We start from the raw sequence: 22735 nt of genomic DNA, 5'->3' as shown, positions 1-22735 counted from the left end.
GGAGGGACGGGCGGTAGCTGTGAAAGACTGTGCTCCAGCAGAGCTCCTCCTCCTTCGGTACACCAGCCCCAGTGCTGCTGTGAGGGGGGAAGATGCCTGCTTGGGCTGTGCTGTTGCAGACTGCAGGGGAGGAGCTCACACACTTGAATCCTCTCCTCCATACCAATAGATAAATGAGTAACCCTTCTTCACAGAAAAGTAACGTGTCAGTGAGAAGGCAAAGCCAGGATCCTTTCCCCTGACATGCCCTTTCTTGTCCTTTTGAGGTATTTTTCTTGCTCCCAGGACCCAGCCAGAACAAGCAAGGGCACCATGAAGTGAGCTGGCTTTCCCCAAACCCAGGCATCTTTAGTACACAATAAGGAGCATGGTGTGTACCATGATCGTGCCAGAGCGCAAACTACCGGTAGAGCAATCCTGCCAAAAAACCCACCCTTCCCAAGGCACGCAAAAACAAACACACAAACACATCTATAACCTTACATTTATTTCATGAAATTTGCAGGCCAAGCCTGGTTCCTGCGTGGCTCAGAGGTGCATGCAAACTTGGGGATTGTTCAGTTGCCGTCCTCTACTGGCATCCAGGACAGGATCAGGCCCCAAATAAGTGGTGCTATTGCACATGACTGCTGGATAAAGAAGTGAGAGTGGGGAGATGCTTCAGGGTGAGACCCAGCATTACTAGCCCCTGCTTTGTAGCTGCCCCACTTGTTTTTACCCTATCCAAAGCTACCCTGCCCATTTGTCTGGCTAGCTCATCTTCCCTCATCCACCTGTAGGGCAGTAATGTGCATAGAGACATTCAGGTGCAGGCTAACATATACACCACTGTCTGCTCCTAGGGCTTAGGCAGACACACATAGACAAATGATTTCACTTCATACTTTTACTAAGCGTACCAAGATCTGGGGAGAGCGGGAGCTAGGTCAAAAGCTGCCATGAATAAAGACTGGCCCAAGTCAACAACGACCCAAGAATGCAGCTGTGGAGAAAACCATTTAAATTCTGATAGACTAGCAAAGCTGGAAATGCATGGAAGACGGAGGCGGCCACGGAAGAAGGCTGGGTTTCTGTTCAGTCCACGGATGCTGGCTCGAAAATGTTCCCAAAGGCCATAACGAAACATGGACAGGCTCTTGCTCTGTGCTGGCACTTCGGATGGCCAAGGCCACAGCCTCTCCCCTCCGACTGGGAAACCGCCCCAGAGATTTAGGTGGTCTTCAGAAATGAATGAATGCATGGCCCTGAATGAGTGGTTCCCTGTGACATGGAAGCTTCACTTGCACCTCACCAGAGCTGAGTCTCGCGGATCTCGGAGATTGTTTGGCTGGCTTTCTGCAGGGCCTGAAAAAATACAAGAACTACATAAGCGCGCGCGCGCGTGCACCCACCCACCCCCCCACCCACAAGAGTAGCTTCATTAAAATGCAGTACAGAGAGAAGCAGAGAAGAATGAAAAGAGACATGTAGCAAGCCAGCCTAAGAGAACTGAACTAGAGAGGTTTTAGACCAGCTTTTGAATGCAAAGGGAAGACTGTCTGGCAAACTGGCCAAAGAGAGGACACTCACCACTGGGAAAAAGACAGGGATGGATCTAGGATCTGCCTTCCATTTCGAGGTGCCTCAGCCTGATTTTCAGGGATCCCCTCTTCTCTCCCCCCTCCCCCCCAATGCCTAGATGCAGATCCAACCCTGGATCAGGTAGCAATGGGACATGAACCAAAGCCTCTTGAATCCAAATTTCATGTGTGTTCGAAGGCCAAGCATCACCTTAAGTTGCACCTGCATGGAACCTGTAAGTAGTGCAGTTTTCAGTATTTGGGGGAAACTTAACAGCAAACTGGTTCCCTTGCTGGTGAGCCAGAGAGAAAGCCTTCCCACTCCAGTATCACAACTCACAAAGTCCAGGTGCCTTGCCTAAGGATAAGTGGGAAATTGGCTGGGCTTGCATGTTAATGCATGATTACCCAATTTGCACGTCCTGGAACTGAATGCAGATCCAAACACAATTTTCAGTCAGAAATCCACACACTTCCAAGTTTGAGATGCATTTTGCAAAACAAAAAATGTGTTTGGAAACATGCGCATGTTAGAAAAATGCAGAAGGAAAAATATGTACAATAGAAAAATGCCCACAAAAATACATGCACATTTCTGTGAGGGGGAAAAAAGCTCATTCGGAATTGGGACAGAATGTGTCTAGCAATGGAAAACTCAGAACCTGAATGAGACCAAGCTTAAGAGGTGCCCTGCCCCTGCCCACCCCACTCTGCTACCTTGACCATATTGGCAGCCTCGTTGCGTTGCTGAGCCATGTCCTCAGATTCGGTAAGTAGCGTGTCTAGGAGCTGGGGCTTGTACAACTGCCCCACAAGTTCACTCTGAAGGTGGTCCTTGACATAGTTCACCAAAAAGTGCATCACTGTTTTGGGGACACTGCAGAGGGAAGGAAGACATAAGAGCTTTTATAAGACAAGTTTTTGAAGGCGGGGGGGGGGAGCTACCTTGCTAGGCCCCAGTTCCCCTCCCACCACAGCTCCTGTTAAAGCTGCAACTCCCCGCCCCCCCGCCACGCCCCTATTGCTAACAGGTCTAGAAAGATCTAGCATCTCTGACCTCCCAACAGAAAGCTGGTTTAGGTCCTCCCCTCCCCTGGGACCTATCAAAATTACATGCATCCTCATCCCAAACATTGTGAGCTGTGAACCAAAGAAAGTTATGTGGACTGCATGATTTACTGGCTGCAATATTCACTTCTGTAAGTCAGAATATTTTGGCACTATTGAGTAACAAAGGGCAGCATAAAGAAATGAAATGGGGAATGAATACAAGATAGGTGCTGGGCAGGACGAAGTTGCTCTATGAACTCCCCTTTCCTCCTCGCCCACAGAGGGCTAGAATCTTTATTTTCTTCACACAGATTTTCAAGAAATACACATGCACATATGAAGGAGAGGGACAGCCTGTGCAATCACCCAGCCCTCTTCATGCTGCTTTGTGCAAACCATAGAGACATTCTGTAGGAAAGTATCAAAGCCAGATGCCAGTTACACCTGATCCACATGCCCATCCTACACCTCCTGCCAACTCCATTACCTGTCCTGGATGCTTTTGCGCACAATGAGGAAGTAGGACTTGATCAAGCGCCGGATGACCTCACAGTCCCGCTGTTCGCGCTGGCTCAGCTTCCGTGCAGCTGGCATGGGCTAGGTGGAGACGGGGGAGGCTGCTGTGAGCAACAGGCACCAGAGCCAGCAGCATGGCTGGTGGAGCAGCCATCCACGTTTCTGCACTCTTGGCTCCGAGTGGGGACAGAGGCCTATTCTCCCCCCATGCTGTAATCCACGCCTGGCAGCAGGGCTCCTCCCCGCTCATACAAGTGGAAACTAAGGCTGCCATCCTGCTCACAGCCTGCTTAAATCAATGGGACAGCCATCAGATGGCCTGGCAGCAGGATAATCCTGCGCTTCCTAGGCCAGAATGAGGAGCCTCTACAAGCTTAAAGTCGCAAGCGTCACTCTGTTCCTAAAGGCAGGTGAGATTCTAGCCTGAGCCTAGGTAGCCAACCCACCTGCTCCCTCCCGCCCCACCCCTCTACCCCCAGGTTTGTCCCCAGCTGACCGTGTCAAGCAGGTTGACTGCGTGGGACCGGCTAGGGCTGGAGTAGACCGACGTCTGGGAGGACCCCTTGGGCCTGTCATCCAGGCCAGATTCTTCCACTTTCTCACTTTTCCATCGCCGGGTACCATCTGGCACAGTTTCGCTCTAAGCCAGTGGAAAGAAATGCGAGAGTAGGCGGGGGAGTCAGACCCAAGACAGGCATCACGGACAGAAGGAAGCAGGGAGGAACGTACCTTAGAAGTGCTGACCGAGGCAGAGACCAATGCTGTGTCGATGAAATCTGGGTGCTTGGTATTAATGTAGGCCAGCTCAATTGCAACCAGGTTGTGCACCTAGGAGAAAGGCATTGATTGGCTGGACCCTTGTCCTTGCAATGGCAACAGGACTCAGCCTCCCCTCCTCTGTTCTCAGAGGGAACAACCAGCCTTCATTACCATCTCGTTGGTGATGGGCAGCCTCCTGCGAAGGACCCCCGTCACAACCTCTACGATGGCCTCATGCAATTTGGGGAAACGCAAGAGCTCCTGGAGAGGCGAAAAGGTTACTTCACATTTTCTGACCCTGCTTTTTGGTCCTAAAATGTGTCCCCCCCAAAGAAGCTCACAAAATCTCCAGTTAATACACAAGTTTTACAGTTAAAAGCTTTACAGTTATGGAACAAAATAACATTAAAAGAAACCAGAACATTTTTTTTTTACACACACACACACCCTTCTAAAAGGATGACATTGACCAGTCGTACTTTGTTATTGAATTTAGACTGTGAGCTCCTTGGAGCAGGAACCTGCCTCCACTTCCCCATCAGTGCATGTTGCTTCGTGAAGCCCTACATCAGGGGTGGGCAACTTGTAGGCTAAAACATCTGGTGGGCGACAACTCTCATTATCCCTCACCATTGGCATTGACTATGCTGATGAGGGTTGATGGGAGTTGTAGGCCACCCCTGCCCTATATAAACTACCAACAATTTCTTGCAGAGGACATTTCCAAAAGCGCTGGTATTTATTTGCATCATTTGTACACTGCAAGACTTGTTTTATGGCAGGACCGTTACCAAAATGGAGCATTGCTCATTAAAAGGCAGCCCTAGGATGGGCAGGGCCTCACTTACTCAAGACTAGTTGGCCATATGCATGGTGACTGTCTATTGCAGTTCCAGTATTTCAAGCTAAGGCAGACGGTTTGACATAGTTCAGAAGCTGGCAAGTTGCAATTCATAACCCAAAGTTTGAGAGTTTATGCATAGAGAATTACAGTGCTAAAGGTCTTTTGTTACAATTCAAGTGGCTTTGAGTTATTCATGTTCCCATAGAGATTTCAAAAGTGTATGAAGCTAGCTTTTTTCATTTTATTCAGTGTTAAGGTGTGACTGCTAATATCTTTGATGTACTTTATTGTATTTGTCTACTTTCATAATGAAAAAACCCCAGGTACGTGTCAGCCAACCGAAATAAGGTCTTAAAAGCCTGCAGAGACTGGGTTATATGATCCTCCCATGGAAGGCTGTTCTTTAAGGCTGCAAGGGCCTTGGCACTGGTCCTCAGCCAGCAATGTGCAAAAGCCCTGGTGCCAAGGACATCATAGCAACCAGTCCTGGCAAGTGCCCCTTCCATTCTGCTCCTCTCCAACCCAAGTTAATCAGCTGAGAACATGAAACTCAGATGGGCTTTAAACCGGGCTGGAGAACACATTGCGGGGGGGGGGATGAGCCTGACGCCATCTGGTTCCCAGACAAAGTACCAGCTGGAGCTCCAGCCGGCAATTTGACCCGGGACCAGCTTCACTGTGTGCGGGCTTTCCCTGGCTGTGGGCTTTAACCTTGCTTGGTTAGGGCTAGTTTTCCTGCGCCACGTCCTCCTCCGTGGAGGAAGGCACAATGAGGTCAAAGCTACCCTGACCCAAGCAGTGTCTGGAGCGCTCCAGCCACCATGTAAGCTAGAGACCCTTTGCCTGTGCCTCATCCTCCCAATAGAGGAAGGCGCAGCGCAAGGAAGTCCCCATGGGGGCAGCACACCAGCTGAGGTGGCCAGCGCTGGGAGGAGCCACTCTTCACAGCACCAAAAAAGTCCCCACCACCCACATGGTGAGATTCTTCCAGGGGGCGGGGCTTGGAGGCCAAGGCCCTGCCCCCTGGAGGAACCCAAGCAGGCTCTCAGGCCAGATGGGGAACCTCCACATCCTTGCTTGAAAGTGTGTTTAGCTCAACTTTTCAAAAGGTGTTGAAACAGAGGAAGCTGGCAAATCACTCAGAAAGAGGGGGGATCGGGGGGACCATTTATCTTTCTTAGTGGAGCCCTAGCAGGGCTCCCAGACTAAAGACAAAAACAAGAAAGAGAGGGTACACAGGCCAAGTTTGATTTCCCTCCTCTTTTTTTGTAATACCTACACATCTTTCCAAACACAGGTCAGACTTGAGCAAACGCAACTCATAACACTTCAAAGCGTCAGTCTGAATGGCGAGAGAGACCAAGTATCACCACCACCCCACACAAAAAGGTGAAAGTGAAGAAAAGAACTATGCAGGGCAAGGCCAAGTATTCCTCAAGAAGACCAAGAGTCAACCCTTTTGAAATGGCAATGGTTCTTTGTAAGATCATTTCGCTTGTGGCTAGAAATGCAAAGCTTGCCTTACAGCTGACTGGAAGTAGTTGTTAAGCAAATACTTTACTGTGCTTTACAGCCTGATCCCATGCACACTTACACAGATGTGCCACTGAGCGCAGTGGAACTTATTCCCATGTAACATCAAAAATGTAGAACAGTTGGAAGCAAGGAACTGCTACAACTGGCCCTCTGAGGGTTCAAAACCCTGTCACACACCAACAGGACTGGTTTAGTTGTCCTGCTGTTGTTGGGAGTGGGGGAGGAAGGGCTGAGCCTAGGGGGTCCGGGAGAGACTGCACCTGCGTGTTGTAGGTGGAGCAGTGCTGAATGATGCGCTGCAACTCTTCGTGCACCAGCTCCACGCAGCGAAGGCTCGGCTCCTCCAGGCGCTTGATCTGGCGTTTCACAAGCAGTTCAAAAGAAACCTCGGGGACAAAGAGGGCAGGACGTGGACCCTGCAGGAGAGGTGCGGCCGGTGGGGAAGCAAAGCCATTGCTAGAAACTGCCATCCAAGATTTGGGGTGGGCAGAAAGAAGACAAATCATGGCAAGTAGGACTAGACGGAGATGTTTTGAGAACACGTAGTGCCCCTTCTGGGTTGTCACAGCCACCGTCTCCCAAATATTTTATATTGTTTTATCCTGCTTTTTGGTTTTAATTTCTGTGAACTGCCCAGACAGCTTCAGCTATAGGGTGGTATAGAAATTAAATAAATAAATAAATAATAAACACACAAGAGCACACCATCAAAAATTCATCTCCAGTTTGGCCACTGCAAGGGGTTACCATGCATCCATTTCTCTCTCTCTCTCCCCCCCCCCCCCAACAAGTTCTAATTAGTACCAACACAGATTTGAGTAACTACTAGCTTCTACATTTTTCAAAGGGAACTTCTTTGTCCCAGCATGTCTTGGGGCAACCAGAGACCTTTTCCCACCAAGCACAGTCTAACCTAAGCATATTGAGTCAGACATAAGTCCAAAGGAGTTCACTGGGACCCATGCCATAGTAAGTTTGAATAGGGATTGCCATGCAAGTCTGCAAAATCTCTCCATCTTAAGATGTTACAAGCTGCAGACTGGACTTCCATCATGCCCAGTAATATCTGCTTCTCTTCCCTTCTCTTCTCTTTTTCTCTTTTCTCCATTTCAAGTACTCAGCATCCAGCCTGAAGAGAGTTCGGGTGAACTCAAAAACTTGCATGCTACTCCCATGCTTTTTGGGTTAACCTAATCTTACCATCCCCGTGTGGAACGTAGGACACCAGTCCTGGAAATCCCTGTTCCCCCCAATCCAGGGCAGGTTTAAATGCATGGAAACACAACAGGGCTCCTACAGACTACATCAGGCTTGAATGGGAGGAGGAGGGGAGCTTCCAGGAGCAGCCAGAAATATGCATCTAGGCTTTCAAAGCCTCATTTACTAGTGTATAATTTACATTATGCATGTAAAACTTGCACCAAAATGGGTTCCAGCCAGCTAGTCAACCAGGCCTTTGTCCAGGATACTCCGTTCCAGCAATCCTTCCTCCCCATTTCCTGTATATCTTTTCCAAAGGACTTTTGACATTCTGTAGCTATTGAGCCTGTTCAATCAACAGTGGGCTGTTTCAGGGGAGTGAGGGGAGGATAAATTTGGTTGTTCTTTTAAAGGTGTCTTTGTACTTCTGCAAACCTCAGGAGAATCAATATTTCCTTCTTGTTTCTCAAGGGCCCCTTTTGGCTACAAAGCCATCAGTATTCACCACACGAGCTTGCTATTAGAGGGAGTGGTACACTGATTGACAACAGGAGCACAAGGCTCCCTTGAAACTGGCCAGGAGAGGGAACAGAGGAGAAGGAGCGCCCTGACAATCGCAGTGGAAGAAAGAAATTAGTGCAGCAAACCTAGGAGAGGAGGATGGGTTTCCGGGGCTATGGCAGAGGGAAAGAGGACGTGCCAAAGCTACCATAATACTGCAGATTTGAAGGCAGCGGAGTGGGAGGATGTCCCTATGCCAGTGCAGAGCCAGGGCAGCAGGGCATTGTCAAGGCAGCAGGGGTGCCATTCAAGCAAGCAATTACAGTACCAGTTGGACAGCAATGTCTGGGAAAGACAGGTTGCTATGGCACTACAACTGTAGAAGAGAGTTCACTATGGAAATGGTTGACCATGACAGCATCGATGAAGGAGAGGGATTAACAAACCTGGTGCAGCAGAAAGAACAGATGCCACAGAACTGTGGGCAGATTGCCACAGGCATCCTGGACCGGGTAAAATTCATAATGGTTGCCTCATTCTGGTATCCCAGCTGTGTTTCAGTGGGAGCAAATGCAATCTGTCTTCCCCGCCACTCCCCTTTTCCCTATGGGATATCATGAACATCTACAATTAGGGCAGGATGATGCAGCCCACCCACCCCCATCTGCTGAAGAGGAAGACAAAGGCTGTTCCATCGGCCCCTAGAGTCAGTTCTGGAGCCAGTAGGGCTTTCCTTTTAAAAATGAAGGGCAGAATGTTAAGACACAATACGTACGTACATTCCTACTGGCTCAAGACTCCCCCACACCATCAAGTTGGCAAGAGAGCCTGGGAATATTTTTGCCTTCCCCTCCAGACGTGCCCAGGGAGACATCTAGACCCACTGACAATGAAACCAAGTGCTTCAGATGGAGCATTCAAGCCTCTCTCTAGTTCTTAGTACAGTGCTGCAGGCTAAGACAATATTAACATCCTTTTCTCGCAGTCTGGGGGAGGGGGGTCGGGTGCCAGGACAGTGGCTTGCTGCAGGCCACCTACTGAGTTCATGGCAGGTGATAAGGTTTGAACAAGAGCCTTCCTGAGCCACAATTCTGTCACTATACAACATGAACACCCTCATGAAGTGCGCTTGCACACACTATCTGTGGTAGACCGGGCTCCAAATAACATTGGTTGATGGGAGAGGGAGAACATGGGTGAAGACAGAAGCCGATGGGTAACGCGGTCTTGAGTGCAAGACATGGGACTGGTCTCAATGGCCTTCCAGCAACGCGATGGCAGCTTACAGTGGCATTTCTGATGGCTGTCAAGATATCCAGCATCGTAAGTCCCGCCAGTGGATCAATGGACTCCAGGGTGCGGCCAAATGTCTCATGGAAAATGTAGCACATCCGGGCACCGCCACACCTGGCAGGGAGGGAGAGCAGGCCAGCCTCAGAGAGCACAACCCCACCCCATGCTCCGCCCCACAGCCGGCTCTGTCGCCGTGTTTCTCCCCAGCTACAGCCTCACCAGGAGGCATCCGAAGAGAGCTTCGGCTATTGGGAGGTATAGAAATGAAATAAATAAATAAATAAAAATCACTCACAGCTCCGATGTCTCAATGTTGCGTGCCGTGCCCTCGATCGTGTTGCAGTATTCCGTGGCAAACTTGGTGATAATCTGAAGCAAGGTAGCATTCTTGTCCTCAATGGGCTGCCCGTAGCTCTGCAGCACTGACTGATACTGGGCCGTCAGCACGTTCACCCGGGTCTTTAGTTCGGGCAGGCAGTCACGGATGTGGTGCATCAGGAGCCTTGGGGCGGGGGGGGAGGACAGAAGCAGCTTGGTCAGCAATCACTAGCCCAGCCTTTGCTTTCAGAGGTGGGGGCCCAGCTTCAGGCACAGAAAAGGCACAGGGGAGGGGAGAAGTTTAACACACTTGGCTTCCGTATTGTTTTCTTTTTAATTTTTTTTAATTAAACAGATAAACAAATGTTTTAACAATACTTTAGAGCACAAGAGCTTATTATACTGTATAAATATCCACATTCCGTTTTGTAGTGCCAAAGTTACACTAGACAGAAAGAGTTGCACAAGATGTATAATCAAAGCTTAAGGCATTACATCTCTCCAAAATGATTGCTGTGTGACTGGAGGACTGAAGTCATTTTCTTTTTTGTTAACAAAAGTCAAAAATGGAAATCATATCTTCATGAAACTATCTTGCTTGGTCAGCCCCCTAATCCATCTTCTGTGATGATGAGCTTCTCGGGCAACGCCACTTGTCAAATCCTGGCATGCCACCCTTGGACCATATAGCCTGACCTGGTTTTCCACCCTTTTGCTACCTCTATACACTGCTGCTACCAATAATAGAGAGATGAACTCTTTATGGCTCACAGGGGTCAGTGCATCATCACAAATGGATAGATGTGCCAGTAAAGGGTTTGGTGTAATTTGCTGTTGTGTCACATCTGAGATTTCTTTGAAGATCTTTAACAAAAAAGCTTTCACATTTTCTCTAAGAGGAGGTACATGCAGGTATCCCATTTTATCCTAACTACCCTGGAAGGCAGATTGGGCTAAAAGATAGGGACATAACACATCAGTCAAGCACATGTTATGCATGCGTGCATAAGGTTCCAGGTTCAAGGCCTGGCATCTCAGTTAAAGAATTACAGAGAAAGACTAAGAAGTCCTTGGCAAGCTATAGCCAGTCAGAGTACACAACGCTAAGCTGAACAGACCAACAATTTAACTCCGAGCAAGGCAGCTTCACGTGGCTCGTCCAAGGCTGGCCTCTGAGTGTCATGGCTGAGCAGTGCTTTGAATGCAGGTTTCAAGTCCAACACTCTGCTCAGTACACCGCACTGGCTCTGTCCCTTGCTCAGCAGTTTTGTGCGCAAAGGAACAGGGAGAATCAAGACTGGATCCTGCTGGCTGGACTGGAGGCTGGGGAGCTGCAATTCAGGACACAGACCCACCCGTGGGATTCTCCCCTCCTGTGCAAAGCCTGAAGCAGGGCAAAGGAGAGCTGACAAGGCATTCCTGGCTTCAGAGCACCCGACAGTTCCCTCATGGGGCCTCCCCAGGACACACAGGCCGACCTCCGCTAGCCAGGGCAGTATGCTTTTAGAACCTGCACATGTGGAAGGCTCAGGGGTCTGAACTGAGCTTCTGAGACTTTGTCTAAAATAGAAAGCAGGCTTCTCTCCACCATGGTTGTTGAGATACTGCCCGTGTGTCTTTCAGAAAACGCCTGCAGCAGGCACCGGTGTTCAGAGCACAGAGTAGGAGGAGTCTTATTTGGCACAGAGCAGGACGTCTCCCATAGCCAAGGCAGGGATGCCACACACACTGCACCACATTCTCCCGTAAAACCTGGCCATGCCTCCCTCTTCCCAAGCCCTCCCCTCCCTCTGCTCCCGTGTGTGTCAACAGTCTTTCTCCCTCAGCTCCCTCTCACCTACTGAGGGTCTTGGCCAGGTGGCGTGTGCCATTCCGGTTGGCGAGCGATGGGTACTTCTTCTGCAGGAAACCCTGCTCATCTTGCAGGGACTCGCTGATGCTCTTGTTGCTGTTGATATCGTGCTGGCTCCTGGGAGAAGAAGGAGCGGTCATGCCTGCAATCTTATCCATACGAGCTAGTGACGACTTGGGGGAAGAGCCGATGCCCGCAACACTGCCCAGCCCACGCAAGGGGTATATGGCATCCTCCAAGAATGCTCTGCCACCGGAATGGCCCTCTCCGCCCGGCAGCTGGGCCTGACTCCAGCTCCCTCTCCCTCCGTAACCCAGGACCACTGACCGGTTGACCACCCCAATGATGCCCAGCTTGACAGGAATAACCCGGCCCATCAGCACGTCCATGGCATCCGTCCCAGCGTCCATCAGGTCCAGCTTGGTGATCACCGCCAGTGTCCTTCGCCCTGCAGGGAAGCTCTTCCCCAGTTACAGACCTCAACAATGGCCAAGAGAAGGGGAAAGGGGAGCCCAGGGAAGCGCCTTCACCCCCCACACATACCATCTCCATGTCTCTTGCTCCCCCACCCGCTCCCTCCACAGGCATCCTCAGCGTTCCCACCACTATTTATCTGCCATCAGTGCAGAGCAGATCCCGGATTTTAACAGCAAACGTGTAACAATCCAGTTCTGCTGTGCTGTGAGCTACTACACTGATGCACTCTGGTGTCTCATCCTATCCCAACACAGGATTCCATTGCAGGGAAGCTTTCGAGGGCTTCATTCCAGTGGTGGCTGGGGCCAAAGGGGTGGGCCCAAAAATACCAGCATATTTTAGCTAAAGGCTCTTGCTGCTAGGAGAGGGGGAAATGGCACAAAAGCCTGGAAACCACTAATTGACTGGCGATTGAGGAAATGAGTGAGGCCAGGGGATGGGGGCGGGGCCACCAGGGAACAGGCGGGTGGGAATGGGACCCTGGGAGGGCTGGATTTGGCCTCCAGGCGACAGGTTCTGTAAACCTGCTCCATCAGGACCCAGCACTGTCATCCTGACCTCCAATACTCTCCTCTCATACTGCAACACACACATACTCCTACACAGTGCACACGGCCGTACCATCAAGGTCAACATCTCTTGCTAGTTTTAGTGCCTCTGATGTGGCCATATCCGTGTTGGCAGCAGTCACAGCCAGGATCAGGCAGTTTGGATTGGAGATGTATGACAGGATCATATCCCGGACTTGACCCTCAATATCAAGGGGCTGATCCCCAACAGGTACCTGAGGGGAAAGCAAATGTTGGGATTACCATAAGACTAAGGGAAAGACCCATAGGGAAAGTCAGGGCTCTGGGTTTTCTTTGCAGCTTGAACACAGGCAGATTAGAAGGTGGATACTGCAGTACAGTATCTGCACTGGAGCAGATTTTAAACAGCTGTCTCTAGTTTTCCTATTTTGTTCCTACCCGAGAGAGGAAGGGCCATGCCAAAGCAGAGCAAACTAGGGGCAAGGGCCCTTGTTTTCTCTCCTTGACTCTAGGAAGGGAACCAGGTTTAATAGGAGAGCAGAAAGGAAGGGAAGAAAGGGCTCCTGGGTTCACACACCTGTGGTCTACCAGGGCTGATGCACAAGTTCTAGGAATGTGCAGGGCCTGAACTGTGCTCTTCAATTCACATAATCCAGGAGTATTAGCTTTCACTAGAAGACAGCGGGGAGGGGAAGCATGTTTCTTGTCCTCATGGCTGTACAACAGAAACCTGAAGCTCTGAAGTAATTTATTCCAGAGGCAGGGTTGTGTATATTCTATGATCTCACACAACCACATCGAACCATACAATGTGCAACTTCCTGAGAATCTGTTTTCATTTTTGTGGTTTTTAAAAGGACATTTCTGGACTTTACAGCAGCAGAGACACGTTAGAGCATGTATGGTCTAGACAACACCAGAGGAAACTGCAGAAAGGACTAGATGGCCTAGTAAGATTCCCAGTGGCTAGGTCTGGTAGTGCAAGAGAGGTTCACCACCCTTGCATAGCTTTTGGGTCGTCTCTATGACTAGCATTAGTAGAACAAATGATGCAAAATAGGCAAACGTATGGAATTTTCAGCATTTATATAGGTTGAAGAATTCAGCTTCTCAGCATGGAAATGTGGTATGTGTGTGTATGTATTTAAGTAAGCACAAAGTACACAGAGATCTGATTAAAGATTCAAAACAAGATCAGAGTGGAGTTCTAGCTTTTTGTTTCTCTTTCAGTAGGTGAAGGATGGAATTCCTTCATTCATGCTTAGCCAAAATGAAGGCCAGTTCCAGATGGTGCTAGAGTAAGGTATTTTCCTGCACCCCAGGACAGGCAAAGGATCCATCACCTTAAAAAAAAGAGGTACCACCATTCTCACCTTGCACCCATACAGATGAAAAGATAGAATGAGAGAATTCTCCAGTTTCATGGTTTACATCTTCCAGGTTAAAAGGAATCAAATGAGGGTGCCTTACTTAAAGTGTCCCCCAAATCCTGGGGGTTGGCTCTGGCTGAAGCAAAGCTATCAGCCGGTGCCCCCCTAGTCATTAAAGGTCTACTTCAGCCACCTATGCAAAGTTTATCATGTTCTGCCCCAAAGTGTTTGTGCACAAAATCAGTTTATCATGAAGATGGTAAATTTGCACAGACACGCAAAAGCTCGGCACCAGGGGTCAGGGAGAGACTTCATCCCAAACTACACAACCCAGAGCTTGTGGCCATAGAATTTGGGGTATTTTTGGATAGAAGGCCAGGCCCTTCTCTTGAAATTCCCTCTTCCTAAACTAACCTAAAGAGGTGGCAAGACAAAACCAAGCTAGGCTTGAAAATTAAGCCACCGCCACCCCCCTCCACTGTTTTTCTTCTGCAAGACCTCACTCCGGTGTCTGCTAGGGCAGTGGAAGCTACACATATGCACAGATACCACTCTCTCACATATTCATTCATTCACTCTCGTGCACACACCAGCACCGACAGATCTTGGTCTTACAGCAACAGCATCAGTTCCATGTCATAGCATCAAGTAGTTGAAGCCCCGTCCCCTCTCCAGCCACCACAACCCAACTGGCAAAACGAGAGAGGAAAAACACTCTAGGAACAGGACTTATAGTTCCTGCCATAGAAACAGGGACACTCTAGGAACAAGGCTTATATGGCAAAAACCATAGGGTCTGGGGCCACCAGACAAGGCTTGCGAGGGGGGGGGGGACCTGCGGCCCACAGGCTGCACATTTTGCACCCCTGTTGTAGGGAGAAAGAAGAGGGAGGGGAAAGGACCCAGAGTTTCTCCCCTGCAACTGGCCCCACCCATCCATCACGACTTTGCATGTCAGCTTTACACAGGGCTGGAAAACCCAAATTTGCTGCTCACTGCAATTCATTAGTAAGTCTACCAAAGCAGACAGCATCTCCTAGGCCTCTCTTTGAATGTCGGTGGCCCATCACCCCACTTCCAGCACCTCTCACCTTGGTGATGCCTGGCAAATCAACAAGTGTCAAGTTGAGCACATTGGGGGAGTAAACCTTCAAGTACAAGGGCTCTGGGCTGATTCCCTGCAAGCAAAAAAAAAACACCTGAAGTTAGAGAAAGACTGCCTGGGAGCTGAGACAACAGAATTCTCACAGGCAGAGGAAGAAGCTCAGAACGTCAATACCTTATTGGTCCCTGTCGTTCGCTCTGTCTCAATCTCAATCTCCTGCCGAATCTCGCTGAAGTCAGTAAAGGTCTGGGGGGAAAGAGAGATCAACTGGAAGGACTGACTGAGGGTGGGTTTCCCAGATTGAAACCCAGCGGTGCAGTATCTTTGAGAGGTTGAAGGGGTTGCAGGAGATGATGCAGCTACAGCTTCTCCTACCCTGTTCTTTCACTGATCCTCTCCGCCACCCTGCTTGTTATGGGGCAGAACTGGAGTCCTGCTTGCTATAGCAGGGAGAAGAGAACAGAAGGGGAGAAACAAAGAAAGAACAAAGCAGAAGAAGCCACAGTTCAACTGCATCACCTTCCAGTGTCTCGTAACGTTTAAGGAGAAATGCAAGTGACATTAGCCAAGAGCAAAACCCTGCCCTCCAGGCTTTCTAAAAAAAAAAAAGGGGGGGTCAAAGATGCAAAGAAGGATGTAGTAAAGGCAGAGGTGGAAAACTTCAGGCCCACAGATCAATTCTGCCTCTCCTGGGGTTCCAAACTGGCCCCGTGGGACTCCCCAGAATGGCCATGCCCCCTTCCCCTGGTCCCACCCACTTCCCCTGAGCATATGGTGGACTTCCAGCTTTTGCGCAATTTTCTCCCATTCTAAAAGGCTGAAATGCTTTTCCTAAAACATAGTTTCTGGCAGGGAGAGCTTGAAGCTAAAACTTGCTGACTTTTTTTATATTTTGACCCCATCCACTACTGGAATGTGGCCCCCAAAAGCTTCTCCAAAATGAAATTTGGCCCTCAGGCTGAAAGAGGTTTCCCAGCCCTGTAGTAAAGAATGAATGGAATAAACTGGAAAGCCAAATAGCCAGCAAGGAGCAACTTAGCTTCCATCCTACACACACATGCACTCAGAAGTGAATCCAGTTAAAAACAATGGCCTTACTCCCAAGTAAATATAGATAGGATGAGCTGTTAGTGGTGACATCCTAGGAGATGACAAAAGAGAGAGAAAAAATTGCCATAGTTTGTACACACAGCAGAGCTGTAGAAATAATTAATACACCAAAATTCTTCATAAGGTACAAAAGCGTCTATGCTGTTTAGCTACACATGCATAGAATACCATTGTGTTAGGCACAATGTCTGAAATGCTGTGGATCAATACTCTCCATGGTCATGGAGCTGCATTTGAGCTGCAAAAGGCCCATTATTTAAGAGAGCACATACAGGTGTGTGCCAAGTGCTGTACAAAGGATTTTTAAAAACTAACACACAGTGTCTAAAACATTATGCTGCTCAGAAGGAAAGTGAAAGAGAACATCAGAGAAGAAAAGCAGCTCATTGTCCCAGTTCTTCACTAAGTGGAGGTCACTACATCTGGAATATAATTATTCCTAGATTACAGAGAGAGGATTTGATATTATTTATGCACACCCTTCGGAAGAGAAGGCATAATGATGGAAGAAAAGCGTTCAAGACATTGTTTTTAAAGAATGAGCAGCAATAAAAGGCAAAGTCAGAAGGGGCCCAATGCAAAAGGGGAAGCCAATGAAAATGGCCAAGAGAGACGATTTTTTAACTAGGCAATATTTCAGTCAGAAATAGAAGGATTCCAGTCAGCCCTGAAGTGGCTGCAGGTTTGCAGCTGCCTGTCTCAAGTGCTGAACTGGGCTGGCTGTGAACACCAGTGGGGCCCTTTAGATCACCCACTCTGTACCTTGTGCTTGCAGTGCAGGAAAGTGGCCCACTCATCGGCCTGGACACCTACAGACAAAGAAAAGCACAGTGCTAGCACGTGATGTGGGATGGCACCCCAGAGCCAAGAACAAGCAAAAGGAATGCATCCTCACAAACCATGCTAACACCCTGAGACAAGAGCTAGTGACTCAAATACCACTAGAAGTCTCACAAACTCATCCAAGCCACCCCCTCCTTCTTCTTCAGATTCCCGTTCCAATTATCAGCCTTGCAGATGTTGTCTCAACTGTCAGCCATTCATCCCCTGTTCCACTTGCCTCCATCTTTCCTCTCGCAGTGACTCAGTACGTTCTGGACTTCAGGCCCTCAACCTGGATGCTTTGACCCCAAACCCCAGATATTTGTGGGTTGGCTGTGGTTGATCAGTGAGAGAGTGGCACTCTCCACATGCTCAGTTATGTGCTTGGTTTGGATTCCACCAAAAACATGACAGGACTCAGCCCAAATATGCACAACTGGAATACCAGGTTTGAGCCATAGTTCAAATTAAGCCCTCAAGAGAGTCTCTGCCAGAGGCCTCACCAACCCAAACATCTCAGATTTTACAAGATACACTTCAGCTACAGCTGACAACAGCATTAAAGCTGCTACAGAGTCCTTCTTTCCGCAGCCCTTGAGGAAGCCTCCACAGTACTATCATCTCAGAAGGCATCCCCAGATTTGAGCCTAGAAAGGGCGGGTGGTCTGAAGTGGGGCAGCACGGCCTGGAGCCGACCTCTTCAGCCTTTTACTGAAACACCTAATTTTCAAATATTCCCTCAGGTTTGGTTTTTGCTTAGCAAAGGCTTTCAAGAAACAATTCTGGTTCTTTTTTGGATTTGGGGCTATGGGGAAATAATAACACAAGGGTGGGCAGCTTGTGGCCTTCCAGATGTTTTGGCCTACAACTCCCATTATTCTTCACCACTGGCTATGCTGGCTAGGACCGGATGGAGTTGCAGTGCAACAACACCTAGAGGGCCACAAGTAGCCCACCCTGGCTCTAGCCACATGCAGGTTCCAACATGCCATATACTAGGCCACAGAGCCTCCCTCCACCCCCCTCAGAAGCACAGCCCAGGCATCACGGCTCCTGCATGGTTTTCCTCGCCATGCTGGGATAAGGACATCAATCGCAAGCTTTTTCCTTACCACTTTCTCCACTGGCTGTCTGCTTCCTCTCCTCCAGTGTCGCGACATGCACCAGCTGCAGGATGAGGGGCCGCCGCGTGACAATGCCTGAACCACGGGGCAAGAAGTCCCGGCCTACAATGCTCTCCAGCACCGAGCTCTTCCCACTACTCTGTGGAGACAGGCAGTGTTAGAAGGAGGGAAGGGCAGCAAAGGGATAAGAGGTTAAGTGGACAGGGAGACATTTTTCTTCCTCTCTCTAGAACCCAGGGTCATCCCATGAAACTGATTGGTGGGAGACTCAGGACAGATAAATGGAAGTACTTTATCTGCAGGAATGGTAGACTAATGCAGTTTTCTAAATCTGTCTATCCCTTCTTGCAGGATAGGCAAGGATAGCAGATTTGAGGGATGTTAATAAAGCATGCAAATTATCAGTTAACGGTTCTTAACATTTGGATCCTGTAACGCACTCTATGTGGGGCTGCCTCTGAAGAGCGTTAGGAAACTTCAGCTGGTTCAAAGAGCTGCTGCCAGACTGTTGATGGGGGCTGGCTACAGGGAGCATACAACTCCCTTGCAAAAACAGTTTCACTGGTTCCCAGTCTGTTTCCGGGCACAATTCAAAGTGCTGGTCATGACCTATAAAGCCTTATACGGCTCAGGTCCAGGTTATCCGAAGAACCGTATTCTCCCCTATGAGCTTGCTCGTGCCCTGAGATCTTCAGGGGAGGCCCTTCTCGCGGTCCCGCCACCATCACAGGCTCTCCTGGTAGGAAAGCAGGAGAGGGCCTTCTCAGCGGCGGCCCCAAGGCTCTGGAACTCCCTTCCCAAGGCGGCAAGAGTGGCACCCTCCTTGGTATGTTTCTGCAGGCAGGCAAAAACTTTTGTGTTCCAGCAGGCCTTTGGGGATAGATAGTCTGGACATGTGAGAATATGATGGATTGATACTACTGCTTATATTGTTTCTGTCTTTTAAAATTTTGATATTTTATACAATTTTAATATTATTGATTTAATTATATTTAACTTTTGTATATTTCTATTTATATGTTTTAACTGTAAAAGTTTTTAATGTTGTAAAGCCGCCTTGAGTCCCAGTATTGGGAAAAAGGTGGGATATAAATAAATATAAATATAATAACAACAACAACGACAACCTACTGCTGGAGGGGAGGGAGGGATTGCCACATGGATTTTCCACTTGGCTCCAAAATGTCTTTGGCTAGCTCTGAGTATAGAGCTTAAGATTATGTAAACTTGGAACCAGTCCAGGGCCCCTATTTCAAGAAAGGCCCATACCACATCATCCTTGGTGTCCTGAACTACTGAGTAAAACATGGAAGGCTGTCATAGCAACTCCTTCCGTTTGGAGCAGGCACGTAGGCTATGATGTCTCTTACATTCCTAGAGAACTGCTGTCAGTAGAACCAGTAACCACTACCACACTACAAAGGGGCAGCCACTGCTTCTGGGCCAGAGCAAGCTACATCAATTAAGGGGCAAGAGAATAAAACCCGCAGAGAGCTTCTTTCCCTCACACAGACATGCACACACACCCTGCTTAACCTGCCCTTTCCCCTTAAGACTTCAACCCTATACACACTTTGGGAAGGGAAAGGAAAGGAAAGGAAAGGTTCCTCTTGTGCAAGCACCGAGTCATTTTCCTGGCAGACTGTATAGTGGGGTGGTTTGCCATTGCCTTCCCCAGTCCTAACTACCTTTCCCCCAGCAAGCTGGGTACTCATTTTACCGACCTTGGAAGGATGGAGGGCTGAGTCGACCTGAGCCAGCCACCTGAAAACCAGCTTCCGCTGGGATCGAACTCAGGTTGTGGGGAGAGTTTCAGTTGCATTACTGCCGCCTGCCACTCTACGCCACACGAGGCTCTACACACTTTGGGAGTAAGCCCTATTGAAACTCAGTAAGATTTACTTCCAAACAACCATATCTAGTGGGGGCAACTTGTGGCACTCCAGGTGTTTTGGCCAGAGGCAATGGGGAGGAATGATGGCAGTTGTAGGCCAAAATATCTGGAGAGCTGTAGGTTGCCTACCTCTGATGTACAGGATCAAGAAGAGCCCTGCTGGATTAGACCAAGTATCCATCCAGTCCAGCATCCTATTTCCAGTAGTGGTCTGCCAAATGCTCCTGGCAAGTCCGCAAGCAGAACATGAAGGCAACAGCCACCCCGCCCCCAATGTTTGTCCCTATCATCTGGCACTTTAAGATATCCTGCTTTAGAGCTGTAGGTTCAATTTAGCTATCCGCATCCTATGTTTTACTATGCTATTGTATTTTGTGGAATTAATTTATTTACAAGTATTTATACACTTACATCTAAAGATTTCAAAGTGGTGTACAGAATCCAAAGAAACATAAAAATGGGCTAATATAGAGAATACTTTGTATCTACATACACAGACAAGGAAGGCTTGCATAAACAGATGAGTCTTCAAGATCCACCAAAAAATTAAAAGCCTTGGCGCATGTCTAACATCAGGGGGAAGGTTATTCCACACAGTGGGTGCCACTACGCTAAACGCCCTGCTCCTCAGGGCTACTGCAGACCTGAGAAGTATGTGGCACCACCAGAAATAAACAGTTTCTGAACAAGAGAGGACGGGGTCACAACAATGACGGTTAGGTAAAGGAATGAACAGACGCAGAACCTCACCTGGGAGCCAACTACTACAATCTGGGGCAGCTGGATGACCTCAGCCCCCACCGTGTTGAAGATTTCTTGCAGCTTGTTGATGACAGGGATGAGGGTCTCCATGGTGACGAAATCTTGGGAGGGGGAGGTGTTTTCCCCCTTGAGGCAAGACAGCGAATATCCTGGTAAAAATGAGGAACTTCCTCCTCCCACCCTCAAAGGACCAGCTCAACAGCCCCTTCCCCGACTAGCAGCTAAGTGCCCAAGTACTGCTCTACGACGGGTTTTCTTCTCTACCCACAAATAACGGACCCAGGCGCCCGGACTGGCCTGGCTCACTTACCCCACAGCTATTTACTCTGGACCCGGCTGCAGCCCCATTCACTCCTCACCCACGAAACGCTGCCCTCGGTCCGCCCGCCCCGACCTTTGTCTCTATTGGTCAGCATCTTTAGCACCTTTTATTTCTATAGGTTGTTCGCCTGCTCATCAAGTGAAAGGTCAATTCCATTGGAAGAGAATTACTGTTAGGGCGGATGTACAGCGTCATTGGCCGGCTAGGGCACCAATCAAACGAGAACGAGCCCCGAACGGACGGTTTCTCAAACCATAGAGAAAAGATTGGATGTGATAGAAGGGTCTTAGCAACCAGAAGCATAGCAACAAACCTAGACCTTTAAAAAAAAAAAAAGATGGCTATTTAGCCTTCACCGCTACTACCCAAAATTATTTAGAATACGGGTGGAAGAGGTTACAGTATATCTTCCAGCCGTCCCTGTTTTGTTATTGGGCCCTTGTGGGTTTCTGTTAGCATTAACCAAAATTAGGGGGCAGTCCCTTTCTTTCAAAACAACAGAATGGGAAAGACTAGAGATCTCTTCAAGAAAATCGGAGATCTCAAGGGAACGTTTTGTGCAAAGACGGGCATGATAAAGGACAAAGAAGGCAGGGACCTAACAGAAGCAGATGAGATTAAGAAGAGGTGGAAAGAAGATACAGAAGAAGTAAACAGGAAATATCTGAATGTCCCTGATAGCCATGATAGTGCGGTCACTGAACTTGAGCCAGACATCCTAGAAAGTGAAGTCAAGTGGGCCTTAGGAAGCATTACTAACAACAAGCTAGCGGAGATGACAGTATTCCAGCTGAGCTATTTAAAATCCTAAAAGATGATGCTGTTAAAGTGCTGCACTCAATATGCCAACAAATTTGGAACACTCAACAATGGCCGCAAGACTGGAAAAGGTCAGTTTACATTCCAATTCCAAAGAAGGGCAACGCCAAAGAGTGTTCAAACTACCGCACAATTGCACTCATTTCACATGCCAGCAAGGTTATGCTCAAAATCCTACAAGCTAGGCTTCAGCAGTATGCGAACCGAGAACTACCGGAAGTACAAGCTGGGTTTCGAAGAGGCAGAGGAACTAGAGATCCAATCGCCAACATTCGCTGCATCATGGAGAAAGCAAGAGAATTCCAGAAAAACGTCTATTTCTGCTTCATTGACTACGCTAAAGCTTTTGATTGTGTGGATCACAACAAACTCTGGCAAATTCTTAAAGAGATGGGAGTACCAGACCACCTTACCTGTCTCCTGAGAAACCTGTACGAGGGTCAAGAAGCAACAGTAAGAACCAGACATGGAACAACCGATTGGTTCAAAATTGGGAAAGGAGTACGACAAGGCTGCATATTGTCACCCTGCTTATTTAACTTATATGCAGAGTACATCATGAGAAATGCCGGGTTGGATGAATCAGAGGTTGGAATTAAGATTGCTGGGAGAATTATCAACAACCTCCGATATGCAGATGATACCACCCTAATGGCAGAAAGTGAAAGTGAAGAGGATCTAAAGAGCCTCTTGTTGAGGGTGAAAGAGGAGAGTGCAAAAGCTGGTTTGAAACTCAACATTAAAAAAACTAAGATCATGGCATCTGGCCCCATTACTTCCTGGCATATAGAAGGGGAAGAAATGGAAGCAGTGACAGATTTTACTTTCTTGGGCTCCAAGATCACCGCAGACGGTGACTGTAGCCATGAAATTAAAAGACGCTTGCTCCTTGGGAGGAAAGCTATGGCCAACCTAGACAGCATAGTAAGAAGCAGAGACATCACCTTGCCGACAAAGGTCCGTCTAATCAAA

The 22735-nt window shown here is 48.6% G+C and overlaps 1 protein-coding gene across 4 annotated transcripts; it reads right to left on the bottom strand.

Moving 5' to 3' along the window:
• Positions 1 to 70: 70 nt before the first annotated feature.
• Positions 71 to 20999, bottom strand: LOC146353199 (dynamin-1-like protein). Of its 4 annotated transcripts, XR_014788010.1 has the most exons (19): positions 20933 to 20999; positions 20611 to 20748; positions 17955 to 18105; positions 16783 to 16829; positions 15085 to 15156; positions 14897 to 14983; positions 12527 to 12689; positions 11756 to 11876; positions 11414 to 11545; positions 9554 to 9760; positions 9252 to 9372; positions 6525 to 6680; positions 4056 to 4145; positions 3855 to 3953; positions 3622 to 3765; positions 3097 to 3206; positions 2277 to 2436; positions 900 to 1344; positions 72 to 629 (listed from the first exon to the last, which is right to left on the bottom strand). XR_014788010.1 is itself a non-coding variant. In XM_084835936.1 (18 exons), exons 2-18 carry the CDS (start codon positions 20710 to 20712, stop codon positions 1288 to 1290), a joined length of 2019 nt encoding a protein of 672 aa, XP_084692062.1. In that variant the 5' UTR covers positions 20713 to 20748; positions 20933 to 20999; the 3' UTR covers positions 73 to 1287. The 4 variants fall into 4 exon arrangements, 2 of the variants coding, with proteins under 2 accessions (XP_084692061.1, XP_084692062.1); XR_014788009.1 differs by having other exon boundaries at positions 71 to 629; positions 11414 to 11876; XM_084835936.1 differs by having other exon boundaries at positions 73 to 1344.
• Between the last annotated feature and the right edge of the window lie 1736 nt (positions 21000 to 22735).

The sequence above is a fragment of the Heloderma suspectum genome, chromosome 2 (genome assembly GCF_057233095.1).
Source record: "Heloderma suspectum isolate Gila_16-S chromosome 2, 16-S_ref, whole genome shotgun sequence".
Lineage (NCBI taxonomy): Eukaryota > Metazoa > Chordata > Lepidosauria > Squamata > Helodermatidae > Heloderma > Heloderma suspectum.
Note: the sequence above shows the minus strand (reverse complement) of the source record. Positions and strands in the feature narration are given on the sequence as shown.